This window comes from Curcuma longa, chromosome 11 (genome assembly GCF_044706935.1).
Source record: "Curcuma longa cultivar G26 ecotype Majalengka, Jawa Barat chromosome 11, ITB_CL_G26_1.1, whole genome shotgun sequence".
Lineage (NCBI taxonomy): Eukaryota > Viridiplantae > Streptophyta > Magnoliopsida > Zingiberales > Zingiberaceae > Curcuma > Curcuma longa.
In genome coordinates, this window is record NC_133871.1 from 1,292,133 (window position 1) to 1,301,627 (window position 9,495).

At 40.6% G+C, this 9,495-nt stretch overlaps 2 protein-coding genes across 2 annotated transcripts; both read right to left on the minus strand.

Annotated features, from left to right (window-relative positions):
- Positions 1–801: 801 nt before the first annotated feature.
- Positions 802–4,581, minus strand: LOC141840238 (bifunctional TH2 protein, mitochondrial-like). The gene is made up of 6 exons (XM_074728167.1): positions 4,343–4,581; positions 4,043–4,151; positions 2,784–3,074; positions 2,293–2,710; positions 1,896–2,165; positions 802–1,217 (listed from the first exon to the last, which is right to left on the minus strand). Exons 1-6 carry the CDS (start codon positions 4,579–4,581, stop codon positions 802–804), a joined length of 1,743 nt encoding a protein of 580 aa, XP_074584268.1.
- A 1,848-nt stretch (positions 4,582–6,429) lies between these two features.
- On the minus strand, positions 6,430–8,769 carry LOC141840072 (putative nucleoredoxin 1). Its single transcript, XM_074727964.1, has 3 exons — positions 8,474–8,769; positions 7,368–8,390; positions 6,430–7,278 (listed from the first exon to the last, which is right to left on the minus strand). Exons 1-3 carry the CDS (start codon positions 8,564–8,566, stop codon positions 6,652–6,654), a joined length of 1,743 nt encoding a protein of 580 aa, XP_074584065.1. The 5' UTR covers positions 8,567–8,769; the 3' UTR covers positions 6,430–6,651.
- Between the last annotated feature and the right edge of the window lie 726 nt (positions 8,770–9,495).

A 9,495-nucleotide genomic window follows, 5' to 3' on the forward strand; every position in this document is an offset into this window, starting at 1 on the left:
AGATAGATCACAAGGAAAGCTTATTATGATTAAAGAACACAAGCATATATAAACATAATCTTTGGTTCAACCTTAAACTGTACTATACTGCAGCTACAACAACCCATGAATTGTAGTAAGTGGATTCATGATCATCTATACAAACAAATATATTGAGAAAAAGGGAAGGAAAAAAAGTTCCCAAGAGAAAGTTGCAGATGACAATTCAGAGAATTGGATTCACATGGAAGGAAATGAAGGGGTTGGAGACAATTATTTACATAAAATATAGAATTTAATATCATATACAAGGTAGGATTCCACTTTGATGGAGACAGCACTTGCATGCTTCAATCAAAAGGGGGTGCAAATTGCAAGCTACTGAAATGAAGTGTGCTTGCAGATCAAGTATATGCATGCATTAATCATTATTAATATCAAACATCAGTATTTACAAAAAACAATTTAAAAAAGAAAAAAGAAAAATTGTACAGTGTGTAAAGTCGATCCTAATCTTAAAAGAAAAATTGAACATTTGTGAGTGTCATAGTTTTATAAGAAATATGTTAGAGAGGATGCACGGCGAATAAAAAAAGTTGCCTGCACATAATGAAACAACAGAAACAAAACCTTTCATCAGTAACTAATTTTGTAAAGGAGTAACTAATTTTGCAAACTGAAGTGTTACCTGAGCATGGTGAAAGGCCTCTGCATGAACTCCCTTTTCATTCAAGTCAGACATGAAGTATGCAAAAATATTAGTCTTATGACTTCATAAAATCGGTTAGTTGAAAGAATATGAGCCATCTGGAGAAAAAATACTTAGGCCCCAAAAAGAAAGGCATGAATCTCAGTCCAGCTCGATGCTGTGTAGAGAACACCGGACATCCCCTTCCAAACAAGGGAGTCCTCATCGGCGACTTCACTTTGTTTCTTTATCAAACCAGAATAAAGTGGAACAAAAGATACACCAAATTGTTCCCCAACTATCCTCAAGCTTGAATTGGAACCGATGATGATTCCAACATCTGCTTCCAGCAAGCACAGCAAATCACCAATTGCATCTCCAATGAAGACGGACAAAGGCTGTTTACTGCTACCAAGGTTGGCTAATATGTTTCTGAATGTGTAAATATTGTCCATGGGTGACTCAATTGTCCTCACAAATGCTCCTGTTGAAATAGATTCCTCGTAGATGAACTCATTCGAGTGTATGTTCAAAGCATTCAAACAACCAACTGAAAGAGATTCAGATTAACCACGTTAGTCATTGAGCTTAAGTTTGAACTCTCCAAATTGACAAGAAACTAAAAAGGTCCAAATTGACAACAAGTAGCTGATGCAATAATAGCAACTGTTATATTTGGAATAATGTTGGCATATTAACAGAAAAAAAATGATAAATGGAGGACAAATCAACTTAAAATTTTTGCTAAGACAGAAGGTAACTCATGTAAGTTTCAAAAACTTGAAACAAGAACAAAAGAACAGTTTACTATTATTGCGTGGAAGGTGTGGACTAATGTTGCATGTCATATAATATTTTACAAATTTCATTTTAAAGTTTCCGTTAGCTTATTTTTCTAAATTTTTGTGCAAGTTACAGAATAAAACAAATTAGAGATTACTGATCCACCATCAGAATTACCTTGGGGAGATCACTTTCCCTGTTTACATTTTGAAACCTGGAATTTAGTAATTTTTCCCTGATTTTTCCATTCTTTTATCAGTATTCCAGCAACCCAGCAAATTGAAACCAGCTACTCGTTACATTATGAAGCAAGAAAACATATATGGGATAATTTTCTTAGGACACTATTTTGTGGTAGAAAAAAAAAAGTGAGACACAAACGTTACGAAATGGAATTCAAAAGGGGAAGAGAAAAAAAAAAAAAAAAGAATAACACAATATTTACCTGAGGAGAAGGCTGATCTTATAAGATCCGCACACCAACAACATGACAGTACATGAAAATCAGCATTGAATTTTTCTTTCATCTTTACAGACTCCTGGAAAAAATCTTTACAGCCATCTTGGAGGACCAAAAGCTGCCCAACTCTTTTTATGTCTTCTAAGCTTATTCCTTTTAGCAATCCTGACTCTATAACCCTAGAATTTGCTCTTTTTTCAAAAATGGAAATCTGCTCAAGGTTATTGTATAGGCTTTCATAATTGAATGTCTTAGCTGCATCTGAATAAATCAAAAAAGATGTGTCAGAATAACAGCACATAATGGTGGCAAGTAGATTTTAACAATAACCAATTCAGTTACTGAACTGAAGTTGAATTTAGCATAGTTATAATAAAGCTACCCTGTTCTGATGGAACTATGCTTTTAATACATTGCCCAAATTCCTCAGTATACAGCTTCGCAATAGCATCCCAGGCACTCCTCACATCAGATGATATCTGAGCATTCTGATTATCATCATCATCAGTTCCACTCTGACTGGCGCTGGATGAAATTGAGATAGAAATCTCTGCTAGTGTAGCAGAAGAATCAATCACAGTGCATGTCAAGTCAAAATCAGAAAAGATAACCAGGTGGTGAGTAATATCATGCACTCTCATCAATGGAATCAATGCAGGTTGGACAATTGGACAAGAACTGTAGAATTCGATTTCATGTTTCATAGCTCTGCGGTAAAGTTTTTCAACAATTGCAAGTTCCTCACTCGTCAGTGAAACAGTCAGTTTATCTAACAACTGTTCTATTTGCGCAGCAGATGCCTATGAAGGGAGACAAAATAAAATATTACAAAAAACAAGACAAATAACAACCATCATTATAATACCAAGATACCTCCAAACTTGCAGAGGCATAAACGTCGATCCATTTCTTGCACAGATGATCATTTCCTTTGTGTTTCAAATGGAAATGAAGTTCTTTGCCCAAATAAGCAACAAGTCTGGTGAAAGGGGTCATAGCACCAACTGTATATGCTGTAATTCTGGTTTTCTCAAAGGGAGTGTCTATTAAAAGAGAACCTTTACCCCCTTCAATTTTTCCAGCAGCAGTTTCAAGCAAGAATTCAGTGTACTTCAGTGTTGCAGGACTGGGAATAACCTCTTGTCTGGTGTCAATTCCCCATTCCTGCATAGCTAGTTCTTTTAACTAACTTTATAAGCAGGGGTATTAACATATACTTACAGGAAGAGAGTGGGAATATTGGTTAACACATAAAAGATAAGTGCATATCCATTACAGTTAAGAGAATAGTCATGTCAATTTAAATCAAGACTAAGGTGTTATACTGCCTATCAATTGTCAGCTATTTTGTTGTCCACTGTCCATCTGATCAATATCTTTTCAAGCTAAGAGTCAGAAACAACAAACTAAAGCTAAGTAAAGAGGTATCAGTAGCTTCAGCTGATCCCAATTCTCAAAGAATGGTGAATGAACCATCTACAAAAATGCATTTATAATTTCAAATTCTCAATCAAAGTCTAAGGAAGGGGAGCATGCATGTCAAAACAATTTAACGATTGAAAGAACAGCTGAATATGTTTTTGAAGAGAAGGTTTAATTTCTACCAACAACAAATTAAAAACATTTCTGCATTATCTTTTGTCATATAACTGGGTGGTGAGTCTTGTGTAGATATGAGTTTCAACAGCACAGATATGGCATCAAACACATATTTCTAAATACAAGTATACTTACACGCTAAAATATTGCAAAACCCAATAAACCCAGCCAAGATCAGTTTGGTTCACCCTGTTTGGCAGAGATAATTCAAACAAAACACAGGTATGACATCAAATACATATTCCTAAATACAAGCATATGTAGATACTAAGCTAAAATATTGCAAAATCAAAAGCCCCAGCGAAGATCAGTTTTGTTCACCCTGTTTGGCAGGTATCTCAATCTATCCTACCAACAAAAGAAGATCTTTCTTAATAAATTCTAGATTGATAACATGTAGTCCTTTGAAATTTGAAAGTGAACAAGAGCAAAAAGAACTACAAAAAGAGTAAAAATAAAAAGTACAAATAACTGAAAGTGATCACATTGGAGAATATGAATGTGATCGATGTAAAGAATACTCAAAATCTTACTCGGGATACTGAATCATTCATTCTAAGTCTTTGAAGAACAGCAATCCTCAATTGTTTGAATACAGCCTTGGCTTCATCTTCATCTGCATATTCTTCCGCCATCTGGTAGCTATACAAATTCATAAAAAGAATCAAACAAGAAACGTTTAACACCGTGCAGGAATCAAACACACACGCACACAAAAATACCAACCATATTAACATCAACTCATCGAGAGAGTAGAAAATGTCGATTTTTTATTCCTAATCATAGATAAAACCATCAAGAAAACACGACGGCCAAAGAATATTTACACTCACGCTTGAGCGAAAGCCTTGAGCAAGCGCGCATTCTGGGCAATGTAGTTGCGGAAGACGTCTGGGCTCAGCTTCCCCGACGCCAGGCACACCATAAAAGGAGTATACAACGCGAACACCACCTCCTTCTGGCAGGCGATCCAGAATCTCCCGGCCGCAGACCCATCTCTGGCAGCAGCCTCCGCTGTTAGCGAACTGCTCGTGGTTAATTTCTCCGGTCGCAGAGGTCGATTCCGCCGCATAAGCTCAAGAAAAACAGGCCGATTAGAGGATGTTAGGTCTCAGGAGAGGAAGAGATGAGGGGAAGAAATCGCATCGAGGAGGAAGGAAGGGTGGTGGCTTTGGAAACAATGGCGGTTATTTATAGTCATGGAAACGGGGAAGAGACGGCTAAATAGTCAAGTTTCCAGGTGTCTGATTTGGGCCTCCGGCCCATTTGTAGCCATTTTAGTATTCTTCCCAAATTTAGTATATATATATATATATATATATATATATATATATATATATATAATGTAATATTCATCTAATTGTTATAAAAATGATGATTCGATAAAAATCAAATTTGGGTTTGCGACTAGAGGAACAGGTGACTAATCAACTAGGTCCCACAAGCTAGGGAAAAGAATGAGTCTATTTATGATTGAGTTAATTGGTTACTCAATTGAATTGATGATTTGCACATGGAAGGATGAAACTTTGCTAATCCTCATGTAGTAACTAAGAAGCAACTATTCTTACTAGACCTAGTTTTATGTTCTTTCGTAATATTGGGTCTGTTTTCTTGTAAATACTTCAGCAAGGTGGAATCTGCAACCCAACGGCCTCACACAGTCAATCTCACAATCATCTATGAGGAGGTAAATCGAAAAGCTACGGTTGACTACTACGAGAAAGATATTGCTTTGGTTCCGTCGAGATTCAACTTTTGCCCACTTCAACAAATTTGTTCCATAGTAATCAACTCAACCATGTCTCAACTCCACCATGCCTCAAGAGAGGTGTTCCGGCTGGATGCCGCAGACGGTCAAACCATCAGTCAAGGATATGCCACCTCAAGCTTCGTTAATCCCGTCGCGCGAAAGAACTTGAGGAGAAAGAACTAAGCGAAGGGGTTAGCGAGGCACCGGGGATTTTTGACAGGCTACTCCGACGCTCAAGTCAACAAAGAGAAATGAAGAATGAAAAAGAAGAAACAGTATATGAAGTTGAAGGGAATTCGAGAGAGAGGGCCCTTCATACCTGCAGAAAGTTTATATACTAACCAGAGGAAACATTCCTACTGCCAAGGGGTCAGGCTGTGATGGTATCTAAGGAGACAGATTCTGCGGATTGTTGATAAGTGAGCAGGTAGTACAGCATCTGGGGGGTTGAGTCTACCAACCTCGTAACCGCTCGGCGGCTCGGTTGTGCGAATTGTTCTTGTATGTTAGTTGTGAATATAAGCATAGAAGGATCTAGGGGACCAAACCTGATAACCTAGTAACCGCCCTAATCTTTTAATAGAGTTCACACGCTTGGTTATCCTTTAATGCTGGGGGTGGCCGAGAGAGATCGAGATTGAGTGGCTGAGCTGATCAAGGGCGAGACTGAGTGGCCGAGCTGATCAAGGCTGAAACTGAGTGGTCGAACTGATTGAGATCGAGACTGAGTGGCCGAGAGAGACTGAGATTGAGTGGTCAAGCTGATCGAGGAGATCGGATTGGCTGAGTGAGGTCGAGTAGCTGAGGAGATTGGATTGACCGAGTGAGGCCGAGTAGTCGAAAGTATGGCCGAGTGGTGGCTGAGGACGAGGTAGAGTAGCCGAGACGTTTGAGAGTATGGCAGAATGGTCGAAATCGTAGTCGAGTGGCCGAGGCGATTCGAGAGCGGGTGTCAGAGTGATCGAGGCTATGTCCAAGTGGCCGAGGTGTGTGGCCGAGTGGCCGAAACGGTTAAGTGTGTGGCCACAGGGCGAGCCGACTGAGGGGCCAAGCCGAGTGAGATTGAACTGGGCCGAATGTTATCACGATTGGGCCAGTCAAAATGTGATTTGACTATTGACCTATTGACTTGTCAGGTCAAATTGATTATTGATCCACTTCGCCATGTCAGACCAATAAAAACACGCCATATCAGAGTGTTTGGATCAATAAGGAAATTCAAACGATTCACAAACATATGAGAAATATTTAACCAAATGAAAGCTCAAGAGGCAACTAGAGATGATCGCCAAATAGCCTCCTTACAACAACCAACCAATTGACAGAGAAACACAACAGACAACTTGTTCCATAAAAGGAAAAGGAATGCAGCAAAGCAGCTGATCTGAATCACTCGACTTGTTCCTCTTCGTCTCCGCCGCCGTCTTCTTCATATGTGCCATTCATCTCTTCATTCTCAGGCAACGCGCACCGCGGGTGCACTCTCCGCTTTTCTTCATCCCAGTACTGCCAACCAGCTCCATCCAATAAGCATTTATAACAAAAATAGAACTCCTCGTCGTAGATCTTTACGACATACTCCATATAATAGAAGAAATTGATCCTCTCAGGCCAACTCTTGGCCACCTCCTCCATCTCCACCTCTTCCCTCTGTTTGGTGAAAGGAAAGGCCGCCGCACCATAACTGCAGACCAGCCCTTTCGCCTCCGTCGTGATGGTCTTCCCATTCGGGCCAACGACGACAAGATCTGAAACACTTGGCTTATTGAATGCCATTGCCAAAGACTTCTTCCTCGCATCACCAAAGGGCAGTGCAAGCCATGGCATTTGACTGTAAATCTCGTCGAAAGACTCCTCATCCTGGTCTTCGGAGACGAAGATGATCTCAAAGGAATTGCCCCTCTCCTTGATGTTGCGATAGGCTTTGATCAAAACAGGCAAAAATTCGCCGAAAGCCCCATCCTTTGAGAAGAAGTAGAAAGCTATGGTCATGCCGACAAGTTCAGAAACAGGAACCTATTTCCATCAAATAAGCACACAACATTGTCACATAAACTTGCTGAAACTAGCAATTTATCGAGAACAAGATTTACCTATCGATTTACCTTAAGATCATCCTTGCCAATGACATAATCAAGCTCCCCTGAGACAAGAAGTGATTCCAGAGTTTGAGATTCAATTCTTGCCTTGTCATCTTGGGCGAGTTCTTCTAACTTCTCGGGTGAGAATGGATAGGCATCGATCCCGTGATTTTCGACGACCTCAGAAACACCGCGGCAAAGGAGCTTCCCGTCAGGTCCGATCATAACAAGTTTGTCATCATAGAAGTTGATCAGTAGTTTTGCGCTGGTGCTGAATTGAAAGGGGACTGCAAGCCATGCCGTGCCTTCGAGACCTTGCTCGAAAGATTGCAACTCCGTGTCTGTCGAAACCACCACGACTTCGAATTTCTCTCCGATTTCTTTCAGTTTCATTTTCATGTCGAGAAGTTGTTGCGCGACAGGATCATTCGAAATGGAAGCTAAATCAGTGAAGTAGATAGCCACAGTCTTTCCTTGAAGTTCAGGAAACATGAACCTGCGCATTATTATACCATTTAAGGAATGGAACGGCAAGCCAAAGCTAAAGAAGGAAGAAGAAGTATGTACCTTATTCCCATCGCCGGAGAGCAGAAAATCTATGGGGCCTGAAATGAGCATGTTTTGGAGCGTGGGGTTCTGCAGCATCGCCGCCTCCTCCTCCTCGAGCTCCCGAACCCTCTCCTCCGTGAAAGGATACGCGGCTCCCCTGTACCTGTTCACCAAATCCACGCCCTTCCCCGTCACCACTTTCCCATTCGCATCGAGCACCACCAGCGACGGCACGCTCAAGTAGGCGAAGGGCTCGGGCAAGTCCGCCCCCGAGAAAGGAACCGCAAGCCATGGCATCGGCATATCAGAGAAGTAGGCGGTGAAGTACTCTTCGCCCATTTCGGCAGGGATCAAAACGATCTCGAAGTCGGCGGTCCAGATGGAAAGCTCTTTGTAAGCCTGCGCCAGCAGCGGGATGAACCAGTCGCACAGCATGGGAGCCATGGAAGACGAGAACAGAAGCCCTACGACTTTGCCTTGGAGACTGCTGATCTTGACCTGCAGATGATCGATCAAAAAGGCTCGGTAATTAGGAACGATTATATATTGCAGATATATATATGGAAGAGAATTGAACGAACCTGGTCGCCATTGCTGCGGATGAGGAAGTCTCGGTCATCAGTGCCGAGCAGAGATCTCAGGTCGAACGTCGCTCCTTCGATCTGCTCCATCATATCAACTTCTTCTATCTCTCTCTCTCTCAGATCTCAATATATATATATAGTTCGAAATCATTGATGGATCAGAGTAAGACGCTGCTAGGAAGCCATCTTCTTGTTACTGTGATCCATCAATGATTTCGGAAGCCATCTTAATTGGGAAGGGAGTTGCCGAAGTTGACCGAAAAGAGAAGACTGGATTCCATGAACTACAGCACGACGGTGGCTTCTACTGTCTGTGCATGGAAGATGACTCAGATAATTTAGATTTTTTTAAAAAAAATCAAATGTACGAGCTTAACACTAGAGACAAGAGATCTTCTCTTTATTAAATTTAGAACATAATTTTTATATATTTAAAAATTAATTTTTAAATTATTTGTTTAAATTTTAATTTTGATCTTTTTATTTATTCTTTTAAATACTTTATCATACTTATCAATTGGAATAATAATTAAGAATTCTAGTGAGATAAAAAAAAAATCTAAAACACCGTCGGATGAGAAGCCGTACATATTATCAATTTTATTAAACAACTGAATTATCAAAAATAATAATAATAATAATAATTAAGAACTGCATAGGGATAAAGGCGCCACGAAGAAGTGACAATTCATTTGGAGATCAGCCAACTTGGCTGGCAAGTTGCAAGCCCAGACACATCACTTTGTCCTGCCTGTCTATTTTTATATATGAGAAATGTTATGCCGCACGATTTATCCCGTGCGATCCGTGCACGACACTTCTGACCCACCGCCGTTGCCGCCGCCTTCGCCACATCGTTCGACCACTGCCCTGGTTGCAATCAATGCGCCACTCACCGGTGCTCCTTCCGGCGGCGGATTCCGATCGGATAGTGGTTGGAATCTGACTAATTTGTTCGAAAACGCGATCCGTGCTCGCTCATCATCACTGTTGGCCAAATCGCGATTGGATTCCGATCA